General features: G+C 40.0%; 2 protein-coding genes across 2 annotated transcripts in view; one reads left to right on the top strand and one right to left on the bottom strand.

The window, feature by feature from the left end:
- Positions 1-3: 3 nt before the first annotated feature.
- smarcal1 (SWI/SNF related, matrix associated, actin dependent regulator of chromatin, subfamily a-like 1) lies at positions 4-11884 on the bottom strand. Its single transcript, XM_057336445.1, has 17 exons — positions 10580-11884; positions 8926-9193; positions 8733-8783; positions 8391-8651; positions 7531-7581; positions 7050-7233; positions 6740-6890; positions 4094-4255; positions 3612-3677; positions 3097-3237; positions 2432-2650; positions 2178-2248; positions 1973-2075; positions 1584-1766; positions 841-941; positions 352-448; positions 4-125 (listed from the first exon to the last, which is right to left on the bottom strand). Exons 1-17 carry the CDS (start codon positions 10814-10816, stop codon positions 39-41), a joined length of 2433 nt encoding a protein of 810 aa, XP_057192428.1. The 5' UTR covers positions 10817-11884; the 3' UTR covers positions 4-38.
- Positions 11885-12547: 663 nt separating this feature from the next.
- Positions 12548-22617, top strand: part of marchf4b (membrane associated ring-CH-type finger 4b) — an 18295-nt gene continuing 8225 nt past the window's right edge. The window contains 2 exon segments of the mRNA XM_057335348.1: positions 12548-12600; positions 12854-13325. Of these exon segments, the coding sequence (XP_057191331.1) occupies positions 12548-12600; positions 12854-13325 (525 nt within the window).

The raw sequence follows: 22617 nt of genomic DNA, 5'->3' as shown, positions 1-22617 counted from the left end.
ATATTTTAAGTGAACTGTTTTTTATTGAACCGGTGTTCTTACTGATCTTCATCGATTAATGCAAGCATCTCGTCTTCATCAAAAGACCTCTGGAACATCTCAGTGATGGTCAACTGTTGAGGGTCCTGACAAACAGAGAAGGAATACACAGTATCAACAGCTTTAACATTTCACATTTAAGACAAGGAAGAGAAGACACGTTTAGTACATGAAAAAGATACCTACTGTAATCCTGAAATCATCTACAAATGTTTGAAGAACAAGCGAGCTCTTGTCTTTCATGAGTACAGTTTATCTAACGTACATACTGTAGAATCAGGTTAATAATGACCAGATCCGCTCCATACTGACCTTACTGTGGAAACTGGCAGATTCAGCTTTCTCCGAAATATTGGATTCAGACAAGCCCACCTGCTCTAAAACATTCATTTTATTTTGAATCATTGGCCTGGAAGAGAGAAGCAAATGTTTTTATTTCTAATGGCAGAAAAAATGAAAATTCTGTCATCAATCACTCAGCCGCTTGTCATTTCATACCCGTTTAAATTCAAATTAAAAGATATTTGGAAGAATGTTAGCAATTTTGAATTCTGTGACATCATTGACTGCCCTAGTAGGAAAAATGAAATGGTGGTCAAGGGTGCCCCAGAACTCTTTGTGTTCCTAAATTCTCCAAAATATATCACTTTGTCTTCAACAGAACAACAAAAAGCAAATTGTGACGTGAACGACCCCTTTAAAAGGCTGACTCAGATCACGTTAACAACATCAATAGTCAATTAAAGTATCTCTGGAATTCCCGTAGAAAGGACAAAGATATGAAATGCAGATTCCACACACCACAGGTAGTCGTCTGCAGTGCCTTTAGCCACCAGGTAATGAATGTCCACATTACTGGTTTGACCAATCCTGTGCACACGATCTTCAGCTTGAATCAACACCTGGAGATCACAAACACATCATCAATGACATTTATTAAGCAGTTATGTCTTAAAAATAAGACCTACTTATTTTCTTTGGCTTTCGATGTCCCTTGACATCCATTTTTATGAACACCACACATATTACAGCTTGTGTGTATCTATGCTATTTGATGTCTTACTGTATGTTTTATTGTGCCTATTTATTACATGTCTTTTTATTGTCTTATAGCATGTTGTAAAGCAACTTTGGTTGTTTTTAAACCATGCTATATAAATACAGGTGTATTGTATGTCTTACAGGTTTTCCTCGGATTACAAATAACTCACTGAAATGTTTTTATCAGACTCAGACCAACAATCTCCATTTCTGCTTTTCATACTTCATCTGAAATGACACTGATTCTATAGAAGCTGCGGTCCTCCTAGATTATTTTTGATGATGGCAGGTCAACAAACAACTTATAAAATCTCCATAACTTTAAGATTGGACCCACAAACAGAAAATTCAAGCAATTTCGATTTAGATATAGTATAGAAATATGTATATAGGAATGCTACTGTCACAATATTTCAAACATATTTTCTTTATATTGATCTTTCTGAGTTTGTGGACACTTGTAAACACAGCCTCACTGCTCAGAATGTTTATTGAATTCTCACTCCGGGGTTCCAGAAGAGCTCAGCGAACACCACGAGATCAGCGGCGTGCAGCGTCAGGCCCATGTTAGCGGCGGTGATGGAGAGAACAGCCACACAACTCTGTGTGCTAAACTGAAACCTATCACACAGCTGCTGTCGCTGTTCAGACGGCGTCGATCCGTCGATCCGAATATAACTGATTCCCTGCACAAAACAACAGTGTCAACACAGAACCAGCGCTCACAATCAACATCCAAAACCCCCAATAAATCTGTTACTCCGCCTGTCCTCTGCCACACAAAAAACTAAAGCCACATGCCAAATGATAGTAAATAGAAGTTCTTTTCATAAGTCAGCAGTTTCAGTCTGGACCGGCCTGTGGCTGATGTGATGACAAACATGAACCGAACCTTCTCGCCGAGCTCTTTGGTCACGCTGTCCAGCACCAGCTTGTGATGAGCAAAGACCAGAAACTTCTCTCGTCCGCACTCCAACGTGTCCGAAATATATTCCCTGAGACACACGCTTCACCTCACAATCATCGTTTACAATCACGTGACAATCAAACTTAAAAAATATGATGATGAATAAAGTAAACATGTTCTTATAACATACATGATGGCTTTGATTTTGGCCTCTGCGGTGTGGTTGAAGAAGACCAGAAGAGCATCTTTCTCTTGAATTTTCTGCAAGTTCATGAATGTTCAGTAAAGAGTGACAAACACGAGTCCAAGAAAACGCATCCACATATTACAGGTGAACTGTGTGGTTTTTAGTGGTAAAATAACCTTCCAGTTATTTTACAAATTCAACTTATATTATCACAGCTTTGAAGAAACGTTGAATGTTTATATGTCGATTTGTCTTACATTGCGGCATCCTTTGGCGAGCTCTTTGGCAGCGGCGTTAAGGGCGGCTTTGGTGCGGGAGTTGATGCCGTCTGTCGTCACGGTAACCACCTTGCGTTGCTTGGCGGGGAGCTGCGAGAGCACCTCTGACTTCAGACGTCTGAGCATGATGGACTCCTCCAGAAAAAGCTTCAGTTCGATCAGGTTACAGGAGCCGGAATAATCCCACCCCCACTGAAGCTGAACACACACCACATGACATCTCAGTTATTGCTCCTAAACATCAATGAGATTAATTCGAGAGCAAATGGAAACTTGCTGACGTCCCAAATCTCACAGAAGTCTCTGTCATTAGAGTTTGAGATGTCAACAATGTGTCAAACGGAGCTCAGATTCGTCTCGTCTGCAATCAAACCGCAATATTATTGAAGATCTCAATATGATCGCAAACATTTCTCATCACATTTACCCAAATCCAGATGATTTCAGCTCTACACTACTCTTCAACAATAACACTCATTTTTTATTTCTCCTCAGCAATTTTAGGAGACGCATCTGAAACTAAGCTGATACTTCAATGGCCTGAGGTGTGAAAGAGCAACAAAATACTTGATGAATGTAATGGTGTCATTTGAATTCCTACAGGTTTGTGATGATATGGGATTGAAACGATTTCATGCGTTCACCTGCTTGGCATCACAGTAACGTGTCCCAAAGTCATGGAAGCGTGGGAAGAGAGACGGTCTCACAGCCTGAATCTGAGTGTAGAGCTCGGCGGGTCGGGACATGGCCGGCGTTCCTGACAGCAGGATCACTCTCTTAGCAGCCTGAGCCATCAACACCAGACACAGATGTGGAGTTAAAAACATCACAAACAAACAAATCACATAGAGATTTTATTAGCGGTTTCTTTTTTATGGCAGATATTGCTTTTCTTAAGAAGCGTTGTGCTATATGGCAGCGGAACGTAAAGACTCACTGGCAGATGTCGATAACTTATGCATTCATGTTGATCATGAAATAATTGTGATGTAATTGACATTGTAATTTTGAACAGATCACAAGCACTAAACCAGCGGGTCCCTAAATTGCCCCGAAATGCTCTCTAGGTAGAACAGCAGGTTTTGAGTGCTGACCACGAAGAGCCAAACCTTCAGAAACGCTTGACAAATGTTTAGTGTTTGTTTGAAGTTCAGCAAACCTTCAGCAGAGGAAGAGCCGCCCTGCAGCGAGCCGTCTTCACGTTCTTCAGAAAGTGAGACTCGTCCTGAACGAAAAATCAAGAGATTTCAGTTTACAGCCTTCAAACAGACGCACTTATTTAAGAGTCCAGACATCTGAAGGTTGACGGAGATGTCAGGAGCGGTCTGAAGGGACAGTTGCGTAAGGTCTTCACAACCAAACTTGTAAAACAGTTTCTGCAGCCTGAGGGTCATCATTTATGCTCTCGCTTTATAAAGCTATCGCTAGCATGTTCTGGGTATTATTCTTTTGGAAAAAACCTGATCCGGGTCAAATCTATCCAGATGGTTAGAAATGTGAATGCACACCTAAGAGATTTTTTCAACTTTCAAGTTTAAGGACCGAACACTACACTGACGCTGTGTTGTGTTGTGTGTTTTTTCCTCAATTCTTTGGGTTTCTTTGCACAGTTGTTTTCCAGAAGACTCCGCTATCTCTCACCATAATGATGACATTGAACGGGCTGGACGGCTGCTGTTTGTCCATCTTACTGAGCAGATCGTAGCTGACGATGCTGATGAGACCCGAGCGGAGGCTGTCTTTGCCTTTAACCACCACATTAATACTGTCAGCGCTCACGGACGGCAGCCATCGGCGGAAAGCCTGCGAGACACAGAGAGAGAGAGTTCAGTGTGGCTTCGAGGTTTTTTGTCTTATTCGTCTTTCCTCTAAGGGGGTTGAGTCATGTGCTCATGGCGGTAAAGAGTGTGACTTTAAAATAGACCCTCGTGAATCCCCGCTGGGCGAGAAGAGGACTTGTCCTTCCTCAGGTGTGGCGCTGTGCAAAACATGAATGAATAAATCATATTTCACATCGAGCGTCTGTTAAAACGTTCTTGAAACAGCTGCCGCTTTCAAGAGTGAGGATGACGAGATGTCTCTTATTATTATTATGGCAAACATGAAGTCAGATCTGTGTTTATATTTCTACCGTGTGGCTCCCAAACGCTTCTTTTGCCTAAAAACATTAACGACTGGATATAGAGATCGATTTCAAAATCTATTCAATTTGATTTGATTTACATATCGCTTTTACAACATTGCATTGTTTCAAAGCAGCTTTACAGGAGGAACAGGAAACAAAGAAAAAACAGAAAAGGGTAGAATCCAGTACAGTTCATGGTATAGAAAGAGTAAGACCATTCTAATAAACTCCAGTGATGAATAAACAGAGAAAAGAAAACCCTCGGGAGAAACCAGACTCAGCAGGGAGGACCAGGTCTCCTCTGACGTGTCACTGCTGCACTCCGTGACTTTGATTAAAAGTTCTGTTTTTGATTAGTGACTAGAGCTTATCAGTTGTGATTAAAGTGAGAGTAGAAAAATGAGAAACATGACGTGACTAGAAAACTCCCAAAAACATTTCTGCAATATTCACAAAACATCTGAGGCATTCAAGAGGCTAAACACAGTGATTTAGTAAAGATGAGACGGCCACATCAGTTATTCTCATTCAGAATTCAAGACTGGACAAATTTCAACATAGCAAGACTGTAGGTGTGTTCGACCTCATGCGGCGCTTTGCAGACCGATCGGCGAGATTAGCCGCTTGCAGTCGAGGGAGGAGTGAAAAAGTATCACCTGAAAAAAGTCGGACACCTGCTGCTTGCCGTAGTGACGTTCGTGCCATGTTTCCTTTTCAAAGCGCAAACAAAATGGATTAGATAGTAGTTTTGTCCAATAAACAAACATTTTAATTAAAAAGTATAAACCATAAACACTTCATATTGCGTATGTTATGTGCTGCTTAACACTGTGTGCCTTAAAAACCATAGTAAACAGAGCATATATTACTAAATTACCAACCGATTTAAATCAGTATTCGTTTCAATTTTATTTTATTAAACGACACACTTATTATGATTTAGGGCTGTCACGATTATTAAATAATTGTTTGACCTCATGGCGATGGTTTCAGACCATTGCAATTATTGCACACATAATCATTATAATTATCACATCCAGAATAAAAGTTGGTGTTTACATAATATGTGTCCGTGTATTGTGCATATTAATTTTGTATTAATAAATACAAAAACATACACATAAATGTATATATATTTATTAAATTTTTTAGGTGAATTATTGATATTTACCAATAATTTTAATTACATATAAAATATAAAAGTTAATAAATGTTTATATGTTTCTTAAATATATGCATGTATGTGTATGTGTTTATACACACAAAGGTAATATGCACAGTACACAGACATATATTATGTAAACACAAACTTTTATTCTGGATGCGATTAATCGCGATTAATCGTTTGACGGCCCTATGGTACTACTGGAAAATGTACCACCACAACACCATCCATCACTTTAAACCATATACCATAAAAATAACCTGCAAACCTACAATTTAATATTACTTAGAATAATCTCAGTGTGAAAACCAGACTACCAAAATTTAATTAACATAGAAATAAACTTTTGAGTGAGAAAAAAACGGACTTTTCTATGTCTGATAGCATTTTAATGGTGGCTTCAAATCAGCCTTGATCAATTTACTCAATTTACAAAGCTTTGGTGGTTGTATTATTGACACGTAAAAGCCTACACCTTAAATATACGATGACCCCATTTTTTCCAATGTATTTCCAAGAAAAAAAACCTGTCTTATATACAGAACAAAATGGTCGTTTCAAAACCGAATAAAAAATGTATGAGAATTAAATGTCAAAGCCCAAAAACAGACAACTAACCATCATAATCAGCCAAATTTCATAATCGTGACAGCCCTATCATGATTACACGAACAGAGTTTTAGCTGCTTTAAAAACATAAATGAATAAGTATTAGTTGAACTGAAGGTGTTAGAATAAACCCGAAACGCACGTGATCGTTGTCATGCGGTGTATCTAGCCAATCATGAAAAGCTGCGTCGTCATCAACAGAGCTAGCCGTCTGTTCTCGAAACGCTCTCGCGCTACTCTGATGCCACACGTGAAAGTCACGTGGCGTCGGTTCAAGTCGGACAAAATTTCTAACCGGCATGCACCGCTTAAAGTCAGCCTTTGATGGGTCTGCGCAGCGCCGCATGACGTCGAACACACCTATGGCCTGTGAAGAGAGGGGCGTTACCTCGGCCCATGTGAAGCGCACTGAGGACGGGGCGACCACAAGCAACGGCCACTCCCTCCTGTAGTATGCGGCGATACAGATGGCCTGGACTGTTTTACCCAAACCCATGTCATCAGCCAACAGCAGACGGCCATCTCTGGACACTGCGAAACTAACACACATCACCACACGCCGCTGTTTACTCGTTCAATATTCATCCATCTAACTCTCTAGATTTCACTTGCTCTGGGAGGTCCTTGCATATTGTGCAAGTGTTCAATAGATCGTGATTCTGATCTCTCGTGTGCGTGTAAGAACCCAAAAGTCATACTTGACTCCATCTCTCTGGAACGGCATGAGGCTGCGCGTGAGCTCTGGATCTACGCCGGAGAGATCGGCCTCAGGAGGAGGAGCAGGTCTGGACTCGCTCTCCTCAAACTGAGAGGAGAAGGACTGGATCACAGCCAGAGGTAAAGGTTCAATCTCCACCGCTGACAGCTTGCTGAGTGAAGTCACTGTTCACAAGAGAACAAATGATGACCTTCATGAACTGACCTCGCACATCCACCAAAACCCTCTCCACGGTAAAACGCCAGTAATGCAGATCGAGCTACGCATCTTATTCCATTAAACAAGTTACACTGCAGTGGAGCAGCACATGAAGTTTGTCTGTCGTCAGAACAACATCTAAATCTGTTTGCTTTGATTTCTGATTCACTCAATCACACAGCATGCAATGACTGCACTTACTCTCTTCCAAAACACACAAAGAGTCAGGACTGGTTCAAACGGACAACATGAAGGTGACTCACCGAGTTTTCCATAGTCCTCCAGCAAGAAACTCCACTTTCTGCTCTTCATGTCTAATCACAACCAACACAAAAGTGCATTACAAGTCAAGCTTTCTGGAACTTTCCATGTTCTATAAAAGTTGTTTTAAAACATTACAGGCATGGATTCAGTCATTTTGTTTAAAGAACTATTGGAAATGGAATAAGTGACTGCTCGAAACAAGCTAGTGGATTGCTAGACGCTACCTTTGCATTTGTCCACGACACTGTTGTCATGCGGTTTCTACGTCAGTAAAGGCGTAACAAAGGGTGACGCGGATATGACGCCATTGACAGGCGACTGCACAGCCCCGTGTCACTGTTTAGAATGGAGATTTTCTCACGATTTACGAGTAGTTGGAAACATTTGAGATATTGTAAGTACTCAGCTGAACAAAATATATAACACTGGCCTCGTGGTTTTTGGATATTTTACTGCTAAATTGTTACAAACTGCACCTTTAATGTTTATTTCCACAAATCAAATCTCTCCATAAATAACAGATTGAAGTTTCACTTGGAGAATTTTTGCAACCCTGTTACAGTACCAGCTCTTGAGTAACGTTATGTAAAAATAAACCACCTCATTCTGAATATTTCCTTTTTACATTGGAGTTACAAACTCTTTTTCGAACCCTAACGCCGTGTCTACGCCGGACGCGACACGACAAAAGACATTAGAAACGGATTAGAACCCATGATCATTTTAAATTGTCCACAGTGGATGCGGCGCGACGCGACAAACCCATTAAGAACAAGCAGGTGGTCATGTCGCGTGCGGTGTAGACACGGTGAAAACATTAGTGCTTCTCTTCACTTTTACACATTTCTCTTCCGCTCACCGTAACATTTGGATGGCATCTGCTTGAAGATTCCAATGACATCAGCCTGGTATCCGATATCCACCTCCATTCGAGAGCGAGACACCAGAACACACTTCCCCTGGATGGTGGCACCTGGTTTCTGCCAGCCCTGACAGAGTCTCATCAAAGCCGCCATCGCGGCTCCGTCTTTGGGTCGACTGCTGGACGCTGAAATGTTGAGCCCTTCCATCCCATCCAGAGGTTTCAGAGAGACGGAGGGGAAACCAGCAGCCTGATCCACTGAAACGCAACCAAACACCATTGACCTCACGTAACACCAGAGGAAAACGTGATCTACATGTAACAAGAAAAACAACATACTCAGCATCTGATAGTGCTCAAGACTGAAGTTCCACATCTTTGTTGCAGGATCTGTGATGGCACGAATAACATCTTTACATACTCTTTCGAAATGCATTTTTTGTTCCATGCAAATATGAATGAACTGACATGAGATGAGTGAATATTCAGGTGAATGCTAATATGAACTCGACCGCATGTCATCTATACTCACCATAATTCTTGGAAGGAATGCTTTTAAACACGGTAATGAGATCGGCGTAATAACCGACCTCCACTCTGAACCGATGGTCTGAATGTGACACACATCTTCCTTTAACACACACCAGAGGTTTCTTAGCAGGAACATCTGCGCCCGTTTCAGGGGCTTTAGATGCCCTCTTCTCTCCTGTCGGTGCTTTGACCGTCTGTCCATAAAAGCTGCAGGACGCAGAGGCAGTTTTGGGCGCCGGAGGTACAAAAGAACCCTTACTGTCAATCAGCTGACCAAGCAAAGACAAAAACAAACATCATAGACGGACATTTGTTTCTACCAAGTCTACCAAAAATGACCCAATTTGACCCAAATCCAGCTTGTTTTACCTCTACATATTCATATTACACCCCCATACAGTGCACTTCATGGATTTGGACAACTCTCATCTGTTTCTACTGTATTTCTCTTTTTCTACTCAATTACAGGAGAAACATAAGAGACTAAGCTGATATCTAAAGAAAACATAACTGAGAGCTCCATCAAATCTACTGAGCAATGAAAACACAAAACAATACATACAGTACAATACGTACAAAACAATACAAACTAGCAGACAGTAACATCCCAAAACAAACGTATTTGTTGCTATTCATGTCGTAGTCAGTGTGCTTATTTAGTTCTTGTGTCAGAAATCAGAAATGAACTAAAAGTTTGTAAAAATCATCAGTCATTGGCAGTGTTGGGTGTAACTAGTTACTAAGTAATTAGTTACTGTAATTTAATTACTTTTCCCTTGAAAAAGTAAAGTAAGGGATTACTCTTATTTTTCTGTAATTTAATTAGTTACTTCTGATGTAATTAAACTAAATACTTTGTGTAATATGTGTGTGTGCAGAAGAGGAATTGACATCAAAATTCAAAGTCTAACTTCAAAATCCGTGCTTTAATGTATAATTCTCACATTTGTAATTAATAATAATACTTTATGTAGTTTTATATGATTTATTTGACTGAATTAAAAGTGCCGTTTCATGTCTATCCTTGAATCACTTAACTAATCCAGGTTGATATAGGATATAGAAAGTAATTAGTAATAAGTAATTAAATACTTTTTGAAGAGAGTAACTTGTACAGTAATCTAATTACATTATCGAATATGTCATTAGTAACTAGTAATTAATTACTTTTTCAGAGTAACTTACCCAACACTGGTCATTGGTCATCACTAGGCATGGGCTCAATACCGGCCCACGGTATACCGCGGTTTCATTTTTATAAACCACTAGAACTTTCTGTTACACCGTTCCCAAGGTATCAGCTCTTATTTATGTCTCATCAAAGACAGAAAGTGTAGGAATCCATCAGGTTCTGCGCTATTTTTTGCTTGCGCTTAATTTGTTGTTTGCTCATCTGTATTTAAACTATTTATATGCGCACGTAAGTTTAATGATAAGAAATGCATGTTTAGCAAGGTTTAGAAGCCACTGATTTAACCTGACATGCTGTTTACTACCGTTCCAAATATTTTGTGCTGCTTAAAAATAGAATATACTGCGTTTAATGATTTTTGCCCAGACATTTAAAAGAACATACCGTAAAGTTGTTAAAGAAATATCGCCATAACCCAAAAACATCAAACGTTCATAAGCGCGTGACAGTTTCTGGTGCCCACCTGCTTTTGATCCTTCACGGCTGCACATGGATGTGTCCGATCGGATGTAAACACCTGCTTTGTCTTTGCTGCGCTACTGTAGGACACAGACTGTGGTTGTGGGGGGTTATTTGGAGCAGATCCGGGCGGCAGATGAGGTGTGTTACCCTGCGCGAGTCTCTCAGCTCTTCTGGCTAGAGCTCTCCGTCTATTCTCTTCAATGAGTCTCTGCTGCTCTGGAGTCAAACTCACAGACATTACTGCACTTCTTACAACTCAAACCCCTTACAAACTTATCATTTCAATTAGACACATTTACAGCAGCAGAGAACATGTGACCTCTCATACATGAACTACACTGCATGTTATATCACATTAGCTCTGTACAGTCAGCTTCGATTCTGTTGCTATCGTTGATATCCACAGCAGCCGATCGCATCAAAATAAAGCGTAACTAAGGTATTTCATTCAATCGATTATTACATTATCATGTGAATTCAAAACAAACGGGTGACAATCTAAATAAAGTATATTGGTTAGCGAGCTTAACTTTGCGACAACTTCAAATGACGCGGCGCGCAACAGGACGTGACGACAAGACGTATGTGCTTGATGTAATGTGATTGACGTTAACATTCTCCAATGGGAAGACGGGATGTGACAGTAAGGCGGGATCTAGGATTAACAAGCCTGTTGTAATGTAATGATATTGTTCATTTGTTCTTAGAGAGTTATACGCGTCTATGTCATAAAGCAAGACTTTATAGCAGATGTCGGTCTTGTTTTATTTATGAAAGTGTATTAAAGTCATACATCTCATTACACACGTCAGTGCCTGCCTGCCTGCCATTAAACTGAATATTACATAAGTTTCAGCAAAAATGAAACCATAAAACAGTTGTGAAGCAATAAATGAAATATACATCAGCAAAAAAGCAATAATATTGTCAAAACATTTGTACACATTTACATTGTACCAATGGGGTTATTGAGTTCACAACAGCTATTAGTATGTATGATTATGTAATATTCACAGCCACATGGTGCCTTATATAAACTGAAAAGTTGATTAATTAAATGTTAGTTATTAATAAAGTCTATATACGTCAGAGGGTGCTACGCGGTTGCAAAGGTGTCTTAAACGTTTGCAGTTGTTATTGCCAAAGTGTTTTTTTTCATGACTCGAAAGAGCTTAACAATTCCCCTCCTAGTCGTTGGTTTAAATTAACCTAGAACATTTACATACATATATAATAATAATACATTTTATTTATTAAGAACTTTACATCTCAAAAAATCATTTAAAGTCTTTAAAATCTCAAAGTGCCTATATGCACAATATATACATATATGATGCATATAATGTAGACTACACTATTCTAAGACTTACGTTGAATGCTTTAGGTTTAGAAGTTTGGGAACACACATAGACAAAAGCATCTTCCGAAAGCACATGCGTGTAAATACCAATTTGAAAACAAGCAAACCAAATGACGTTGTTGCGACGATCAAACACATCGATTAAAGTGGCGCGACGGGCAACTCAAGAGAAAGTCATGAGAAGTGAAGTTGCCCATCATCATCATCATCATGTGGTCCCTCCTCCTGCATCCCTTCGTGCCGCGTGACGTGTTCTGCTCAGGAGCTGTCCCGGGAAGGGGAGTGCTGAAAGCGCCGCATCCGACACCGTCCGCCGGGATCTCGTGGATGTGGAGGGAAGGGGTCTCGCGGCTGCGTGGATCATGTCTCCCTGGTGAATTATCCCGAGGGATCACGCACCTCGACGCGAAGACGATGCGCAGCGTCTGATAGCATTGAGAGAGCACATTCACTAGAAACCGCAGCAGAATAACGTCTGGCAAAAATCACGATATAACCGTGGCGCGTGCAGACGGCAGCATCACCTGCAGATGTGTTTGAAATGACCATTGCACGCTTTCGCGTGAGGTAGTGCTTTAACCTTTAGGTGCACGAGCTCTTTATGCCTGCATGAGCTTCATAGACAAGAATCTAAAAGTTTACCGCATGGAGAATGATTTCTGGTAGTGCAGAAGCTTCAGGACTCGTGTGACATGCGACTTGGAAGCATTCAGTCTGGTCTTTATCTTTAGGAGAACAGGTGCTGGATTACAAACTCAGCAGGGATGCATTAATGTCTTGAATAATCGTATGGCTTTCGACACCTGTTTGCTGACCTTTTTAACCTCTGGGATGAATTTTTGATGAACCCACGGAGAATAATTGAATTGGAAGGTAAATGAGGACACAGCATTTGACTGAAGCTTGCACTTAAAGGGCCGACAGGTTTGTGGAATACAATGGCCTTCATGCATTCATTCTTCAATCTAAACTAAAAGGGGCCGCCAAACTTCGGAGCACAAATTCAGCCCGGACAGTGTCTTCTGGACTACTTTTTTCCTTCTTGGTTAGACTGGGGGGTCACGGCATGCTGAAAAGCCGCTGTTGCGTTTTATTCGGTGACCTAAAGGTGTTGCTGCTCCGGCCACAGGCTAATACGAGCCCCATGAGCGGACAAACGGCCCCTTATGCCTCACATGACAACAATAGCCTACGAGCCCACCGGCTTCGACACTGGAGTACCCCGTCCACAGAGGACGCTATAGGGCAGGAGGGACCTGCAGACGGGTCGGGGTGGACAGGTGCCGTGGCGGAGGAGTTCTTAAAGGACCGCAGGGATGATAGATTCTCCTTCATCAGTTATGCTGAGGGCACTCCCGTATGTAGGATATGCTTCCAAGGGCCGGAACAGGTACATGCTATTCTATTAAACAACAAAAATGTTAGATTGTGGCATAAAACATAAGAACAAGATTGAAGACGCTTGTCAGAACCATCTTTACTTTTCGAAGCATTTACATTTCTGCACTTCTTTGGATACTGAGCTGAACGTAACTGGAAACATGTGTTCACTCTGACTTTGACTTAATGTTCCAATTCATTTTCCTTCATTTTTCAGGTTTTATGAAAACATTCTAAACACGGCCAAGAGAACCATTTTAAGTTCCACAAAGTTCAAAACTTTGTGCTGCTCAAAGCAATCCAGAAACAATTAGTTGACCTAAAACTGCGAAACAAAGTGTAACGTGAATGAACCTTTTTCTTAAAGGACCCAATGCAGTGAACATCGTTTTTGAGCTTGAGCTTCTCCTTCGGAGAACCTTTATTTTTCTAATGAACCTCATCATTGTAAGGTCTCACCCTTTCATTTGCCACTGGAGATTTGACCTTTCTTAAAGCTTGTTGTTTTAGGAGGAAAACTGGCTCAGAGCAGAGCTCATGAATGATGCATGTGTATATGGAAATCGCTTTCAGCTTCAAATACCGCCGCAGCGTCATCACCCAAAGGGAAGGTAATTCACCAGCATTTACAACAGAGAAGACGTTTATTTCACACTTGTTTCAGTGATGCGCGGGAGGTAGTGCCAAGTCACAGTAAATGAAAAACTGGGGCAAGAACCACAGCAAACAAAGTGAGCTAAAGTAGCTGGTGTGTTACCTGAGACGTCTCTACACCTGACAGAAGGTAACGTGAGCCGGGTGAGCAGAGAGAGATCCATTACTTTCATCCTGAGAGGGTTGGAAGTCAAGACAGTCGATTGGTCAATGCAATGCCAAAACATTCAATTGTTTGAATTTTTATAGAGACTTGGGCCTCATTTATAGAATATTGTGTAGAAACAATCCTAAATTTGATTTTACGATCATTTCCCAAAGTGCGTACGTGTGATTCATAGAACGAACGTACGCACAGAAAACGCGTGTACACTCTAAAAAAAATCCGTAAAAACAGGGCACAATATACTGTATTAATATGAAGGAATTCTACGTATTCATTTTTTACAGTTGTTTTACCTGTATTTTACATTTTGCACTGCATTAAATAACATTTCAGCATTAACAGAAATGTCCGTAAAATAAATGGGAAATGTACTGGTAATTTTCTGCCAGTACTTTATCCGTTTTTTTACGTGATTTTTTTTAGAGTGTAGGCCTCTCTATCAGATGTGAAGTTATCGCAAACGGTCGTGAAATTGCAACCCAGTCTCACAGCAGTTCATGGAGTAGACAAGAAATTTGGAATCTATTAATTCGTGTTCTTGGACACGAATATCCCCATTTTTTCGTGTCGGTGAGCACGACCTTTTTTTAATGTCACTCAGCACGACTTTCTTTTCGTGTCACACCGCACGACTTTCAATACACAGACTGCATGTTTTTTCATTTATATATTATAACCTGATACCAAAAGAAGTCGTACATATTTTAGGAGTTGGCTAACCAACACCTTACTTCACCTCAAACCCTAAAATCACAGCCTCAAAGGCAAATTTTGCCAAAAACGCGAGTTTCACGAGGTGGCAAAACAACGATAAATGGCTCCCTTAACCCCGCCCCTAAACCTAACGTCACAGGGGAAAAGTCAAATCCTAAAAAGACATACCAATGAGATCATAGGAAATAGGAATTCACACGAATGATCCATCTTTTCCCATCAGATTGCGTTGATATATATTTTATACATATGAAATATACCGTGTATTAAAATACATTAGATTGAAAGTCGTGCTGACTGACACGACAAAAGGGGGAAATTCGTGTCAGTAAACATGAACTAATAGATTACAGTTCGTGACAATGTCACAAATTCCCGTGAGACTGTGTTGGAAATTGCGTGCAGCTAAGAGTTTCAGATCTCCGCATTTTAATGATGTCTAATTCAGGTCATTGATATATGAAAGATCCTCAACGTCCAAATCCTTTACGAGCGGCAAGAATGACTTATATTTCCAAAAACCTACAGCACTCGGACAAGCAAAAGTGCGTACGTCTGCTCAGACCCTAACTTGGCGCTTAGCACTTTTCCTCGTCGAAGAACGTTTTTATAACTATGAACGTTGCTGTGGATTTTTGCCTACAAATCTGTGCGAGTGATCAAATCTTCTCTTTTGTTAAACGTTGTTGTGTTTCGAGCGATGAGATGAAGTGGAACTGATGTCTTACAGATACAGAGAGTTTGAAACGAAGGCCCGTATGAGTTGTATTCTCCGTCTGGAAACCTCTCGGGCTGATTCATGCTTGTTTTCTGCTGATTCGACAGGCACTGGTTCACTGGGAGGGTGGCAGATGCTGTTGAAACACTAACATTGAGTCACATCACTCAGTACTGCAGTGGCTCTGTATCTTCAGATGTCTTCTCAGCATGATCTCACAGGAATACACTATTTTATGAGTTGCCTTTTCACGTGGGTTAGGCTTGTACTGTACGTATGAATGTTGGATGTAAAGTGTACAAAAAATGATAGAAGAACGCAATAATGAAGCCACGCCTCTAAACCCGTGACTGACCGAAAGCAGATCAGACAAAAACCTACAAATGAGATTGAAAGAAGTTATATGCATGAGCCACCGCGTAAAAGAGTTCTGCCATGAGGTTGTGTTGGTCTTTGACTCGTGTATTCATACAGTAAGATTGATGACACGAGTTAAAGGGACAGTTCACTCAAAGATCTATAAGTTCCATCATCGTTTATTCTCTCTCATGTGGTTGTAAATCTGTATGTGACTCTTTCTTCAGTGGAACACAAAAGGAGATATTTCGAGAAACGTCTCAGTGGATTTGTGTTCATTCGATGGAAATCAATGGGGTTCAGAGTTGTTTGGTTATTAACATTCTTCAAAATATCTTCTTTTGTGTTCTGTAGAAGAAAGAAAGTCACGAGGATGAATAATTTCATTTTTTGAACTATACCTTTAGAATTTATTGTAAATTTATTGAGAGAGAGAGAGAGAGAGAGAACCAACTCTTCAGTCCTTGTTCTACACTGAGATTTAGGATGAAGCTTTGTGGGAGTGTTCAGCGCGTGTGAGAGAACGACACGGCAGGATTTCACAGAAGTGCTACGGACTGGAGAAAGTAGCATTGAATATCCTATTTATGTTCGCAAGAAGCTTTAATGTATATTTAATCTGCCTTCAAACCGTTTCTATAAGAGTATCTCAGAGTGGAGGTTCTTGATGGTTCTGTTAGTTTGACATAGTTTTGACATTTAGAGGTGTTTATCGGACAAAATAACTTGTCAGAAAGCCAAATTAGCCAAACATTGAGTTGAGTTTTAACAGTTATTCATATGTTGTATATCCTCTAGTTTTTTACTAGCGAGGTGAGGTAAGGGGTAGCTTCCTCTTGTATCATGTTATAAGCATATACAGTATTGAAAATTGTGCTGAGGGCACGAAAAAAAGTCATGCCAGTGACACTGAAAAGAAATCGTGCTGACTGGCATGAAAAAGAAAGTGGAATTCGTGTCCATGAACATGAATTAATAGATTGTAAATGTCGCGACTATGTCACGAACTGCCTTGAGACTGAGTTGACTCATGTGATGGATTTTTTTGCCAAACCTCTTTAATTCTTATGAAAGCTGAGCTTCGATTTACACATACAGATACATGTTTATTACATCTTTAATTTGAATAAAAGGCAAAGACGTCAATGTTCCAAAGTTGGACATCACTTTTGACCACTACTGTGAAGCTGGTGAATAAAATCATCTGTTTAATAAAACATCTGTGTTTACTCACACACCTTGAGTGTTACCTCTCTCCAGAACTCCATGTGGTGAATATTAAGCCACTAAAGAGAAAAATATATAGGAAACAAACTCATGAACGTCTTCAGGTGACGGGTGCAGTTTCAAGAGACTGCGAGTGAATTCATGACCTCTTCACAAATAGGCGAGAAATACCAGCTGAATATTCCCACTAACACAGAGATCATTTGTAATAAGTGAGAAAGATTTATTCAACACATTCATTTTTGTTCAGTACATTCGGCTGACTACAGTAAGTTACATTCACGAAAAATCTTCAGACATCTAATGCCGTCCACACTTTCTCTCTGTGCTTTTATGGCTAGAGCGGATAAGGACATTATTTTGCATCAGACAGTCTCTCTCTCTCTCTCTCTCGCTCGCCCAGGTCTACACGCCACTTCTCCGCCACATTAAATTCACATCACATTGAATAGAGGTCTGAATACTCAGTGTCCCTCCAGCAAGCCAGCGATGGAAATGGTTTTTCAGAATAGCTTCAGGCTGTCTTATGTGGCGTCTTTTGTTGTGTATCATTAAGAGTCAAAGGCTGCTCCTCCCAGCATATATTCTCTTATTTATGACAGATTCAATTCATTTGGCCTCTTTAGTGCAGCACGGATGCTGCTGGGAAGCAGAAGTAGTTTGTAAAAGCAGCAGAATCTTAAAGCTTCTTATAAGACAAGGTAGAAATGTGATATCACAATATCATTACACATCAAAAACTTTACCTAAGAAGTGTGCTATGGGTGTACATCTTTTAAACTAAAAATAAGAAAGTATAGGCTACTTTTAGTCTACTGTACTAAGCATGCTATACTTATTCTCTTTTGATAGAGGTATAAAGTATAATAAAGTATTCCAAATATTCTTTAAAAAATGCTTTCATCGGACGTACGCGCCTGGCCTGAAGTTGGTTATAATATATCAATTTATTTAAAATTAAATGTGTATTAATTAATATGAATATTTTATTGTGTATTAATTGTATTAAATTACATTAAAAGTCCTCAACGGTTATTGATTCTTTGCGGAGGGTCTACCCAAAATTAAGTTTGGGCCACTTTATGTTGTTGCCGGTTATAGACACTACCGAAGTAATAGTTTTCTGAGAATATTCTTTAATGCCTATACTTTCATTAACTAAAAGTGTGCTACAAGTATTGAACTAGTAAACTATCAGTATAGGTTCACTTGTAGTATAGATGCAGTAAATAGAAAACATCACTGTAAACTGTACTCAAAGTACACTTACAAGGATATTTTTATATACTTTTTAAATACAAAGTGGGCCTATTTAGTCCAATGTAGTACACTTACAAGTACACTACTACAAGTACCTTGACATACTTATTACATAAAATGTACTGTACTTCAAATATACATGATCTTTACTTCATTTACTTAAGTATATATGTAAAAAAGAAGAGAATAACACTGTGTACAGCTCACCTGTTTGCTCCTGTTTGTTTTTCTTAAACTCAGAATATGAAATCTCTTGTAATCCTGATGTTCTCATTCACATTAAAATTCATTAGACATCAGACTGACACATTTACAAAAACGACTCGATCATTACAGTGATAAGTAGTTTTCTCGTCAGCACTTTTCAACAAAATATGTGAGTCAATTATGTTTTGCTTTTCCAGTAAATGATCAATGAGAGATTCTCCATTTACATTCATCCCTTTAGCTGATGCTTTTATCCAGAGCGACTTACAAATGAGAGAGCATTTACAATTTTCATTCTGACGATCTTATAATATTATTCAATAACTCCAAACAACATCACTACAAAAACACGGGTACTGCTCTGAAAAAATTTAAAGAAATGAAAAACGTTCGGCTGTCTGGCGTATATTTTAATGTCTTGTTTCTTTGGCAGTTCTCTGTGTGATGTGTCTTCATCTTTAAATAGCCTCGTGTCCATATTCAATCACGCCAGCTAAATGAGTGACACGCTCTCTCTCCTTCCTTAAGTGTCGCTGCGAGACTCTGTCTCCATCCACCCATCATTGCTCAGATGTTTATCTATTTCTGAGTCATACTTATTCATAATTCAGAACGGTTTTACGGGGGACTTACAATCTGACTGAGGTACTTTAGCTCTGTAGGATGGAAAATCCCCTGCCAACACAATAACTGTGACATACACCCAGTGGTGTAGTCTAGTTTTTTGTAGTGAGTATACTCTGATCCCCCCAGCCTCATCCGTCCCAGATCGACAGCCCATGAGCACCACCACACCTCTATATGTCACCAAGAGCATTCTGAAAGATGTTTTGCAAGCTAGCCAACGACGGCTGGGGGGACTTGCTTGTTTTGTTAAAGGGGTGGTGCAACGGTGTGTCATGCATTCTGACTTCTTTACAATGTTAAACGTGCTGTCTTCTCATGCTTAACATGGTCAACTTGTCCAAACACGAGTTGGGCGTATTACGCTGTATTTCTGTGCTCGATACACTCCCCCAGCGATCGGACAGGTTTCGGAAAGTTTTTTTCGAACATATAAAACTGTTTCGTAACAGTTTTTCTTAGTCCCTTATTGGACAATTCTCCCGGAAAAGCACGCGGCAGCAAAGAGAGCAGGAGAAGGAGCATGTATGCGCAGACGTCACTTTCACTTGTGTGCAGGAGAGAGAGCGAGAGAGAGAGAGAGAGAGAGAGAGAGAGAGAGAGAGAGAGAGAGAAGTTCAGGTGTTTGTTTGTTCACTGCATTTGGGTGATGGATGTTATATATACGGTGGATATAACGCTGGATTTGGAGATGGTTTGAAACTGATATATGGAGCCGTCCCAGCGCTAAAAGATGCCGGACATGAACCGCATGCGGTGAGTGTGTTTTGTTGGCGCACGTGCTTTAGTTCAGCCTACCCCTCCCCCCCGCCGTATGCTTTCGGAAATAATCGTACAGCTGTTTCTATCTTTTATAAATGTGATCAAACTAAATACTCTTTGAAGATACAAAGTATGCAATACTACTGTATAGGTACTCAAGATTAATATGAGATGGGCAGAAACTGCGTGTGTTAGGGCCGCTTTAATGACTGTCTAAATCAGTCAGTTAAGAGTTCCATTTAGCCTCAGATATATACAGTCCCCAAAGCACAGGTTTTATCAGCTGGCAATTTTCAATGCACATTTGTGATCCATGTGAAAACTCAGCTATAAAGTCATTTATTTGTGATGTACTGTTTCTACATAAACCCTTGTAAAACAATAGTATTACGTTAATTCTAGTGGTTTCCACTATTTTTTCTCTTACAAAATAAAAAAGTATTGGGTGTTCTATTGATTCCCATCTGCATCTCTTGTGTTTTGGGCAGGGTTCTATTAATTTTTCAGCAGGGCAACCAACATAATGTAAAGAATATCCTGTGAAAGTATAATCTTAAGATTTTGATTTAGTTTGACTAAGGCCGTGTCAAGGCCTTACAGTAAATCATATTGAAATAAATGGTTAAAATCAAACTCTGATGCTCGTCACTAATAACTAGATTTTAAGCCTTGTTTTCACACACTGGGTCACACTTATGAGTGCAAGTTATGCCTATTATTGACATTGATAGTTAACTATAATAATCAACAATGAACATTTGTGCAGTTTTATCAAGCACCCGTTGCGCTTATAGATTGCTGGCAGTGTCTCCAGCCTGACTTTCACTTTTAAAAAAACTGTGTGCAAAACCTTAACACAATAAAAATGTAATTTTTACTTTAAACTGCAAAATTTACTTGAAAAAACTGTATGCAAAAACTTGCGCAAATGAACACAAAAAATCCTATTTGTTGTTTTTTTTTCAGTGTACTATTTCAATAGTGCTTGGGACTAAACTGGTTTACTTTTTAATTTATAACAGTGTAGTAAATTAAAATTACACAGCTAGTTCAGAAGTACATTTTTCTTTTGTGCTACAACTTTACTACTACTGATAGTTCACTAGTTCAATACTTGTAGCACGGTTTAAAGTTTTAGTTAGTCCCGCACTTTCACAGTATATTTACTGTATTTAAAGAAGAACTTACATACATGAAGTATGTTTTGTAGATATGCGGGTGTGTAAATTGGTGTGGTTTGGACACATTACATCCATCATGCTGGCACTTATCCTTTGACCTGTGTGTCCTGTGACCTACAAAGTACAAACAACCACAAAGTGTAGTTAAACCAACACAATGAACCACTGAGATGAGGTTTCTTGCGTAGTTTTTTTTTTTTGGTGTGGTCTTCGTGTGTGCCATTGTGTCTTGAGCACGCCCTTAAAGTGCACTCTACGTAGGCAGCTCACCGGATGTTGGCGCAGAGCCACAGTGATATTGGTGGTGCTGGATGCTTGTCTCCGTTTCCCAGCATGCACTGCAGCGGGAACAAATCATGCAGATTACTGCATCGTTGTTTATTCTGTTGAGCGCACAGGTGTTGATTTTCTTGATTTGACGCGTTATGTGCGAAATGTAAAGGGATTTATAACATGTTCATATTTGACATGTCATTTCTGCAAATATGAATCTGAGAGTTCACACACTACATCAGTGCCGTGTAGTGTAGACTATTTAACTGCTTGGTAATACGCTTTTCAAGTGTGCTATATACTTCTTTTAAACAAAAAATAAGAAAGTACACGTTTAATCTACATTTTAGTGTCAGTGTAAATATAAATTCACTTAAAACGCTTTTCCACCATCGCGGCGAATCGTTCTCGTTGCTTAATCGTTCCACTGTGTCCAACCTCTGAACTGCAGAAACACAGAACCCATGTGTGCACAGAAGTGAAGCGATCTCTGGCATTCCTCTGCAGTGTCGATCAGTGTGGTCGTGGAGTACGAGAAACAGATTGTCACAGTTGTAATGAGACTCATATTTCTGTCCTGAGAACTGCGAGGTGGATTAGGCTGCAGGTTTGGACGCGCTCTCCGTCTCCTCCTGTGCCGCTTTCATCCCATTGGCTGTTCCTGCTCTCCTCATACTGTCCGGCCAACTCACTCCCACTATGTCCATCTGCAGACGGGTACCAACCCTCCCTTTCTATTTCCTCGGATGCTGTGACGGAGCGACTGCTCCTCTCGGCTGAAGGAGCATCAGGGGTCGTGTTTACGCAATAGTGATGTTCAGCTGAGCTTCAGGCGGCTTTTACTGTCATATTCAGTCCAGAGTGAAAGAAAAACACAAACGAGATCTCTTTACTGACTCTCCAAGACACCAGCGTGATTTACTAGAGAGAAAATATGAGTTGTCTCATTTAAGTATCAATTTAGACATGTTTCTCCTAAAAATTGCTGATGAGAAATAAAAGAGACGAACGAGATTGTAACTGGTGAAACAAATGAAAAGTTTATGTAGTATGTGGATTGTCGAGGTAAAACAATCTGGATTTGGGTCAATTTGATGAGAAATGTTTGAGTTCACATCGAGATCTTAATCGACATCTCTTCTGAAACTCTGAAGAC

This window comes from Triplophysa rosa, linkage group LG6 (genome assembly GCF_024868665.1).
Source record: "Triplophysa rosa linkage group LG6, Trosa_1v2, whole genome shotgun sequence".
NCBI lineage: Eukaryota > Metazoa > Chordata > Actinopteri > Cypriniformes > Nemacheilidae > Triplophysa > Triplophysa rosa.
The sequence above is the reverse complement of the archived record's forward strand: the minus strand, read 5'-3'. Positions and strand labels throughout refer to the sequence as shown.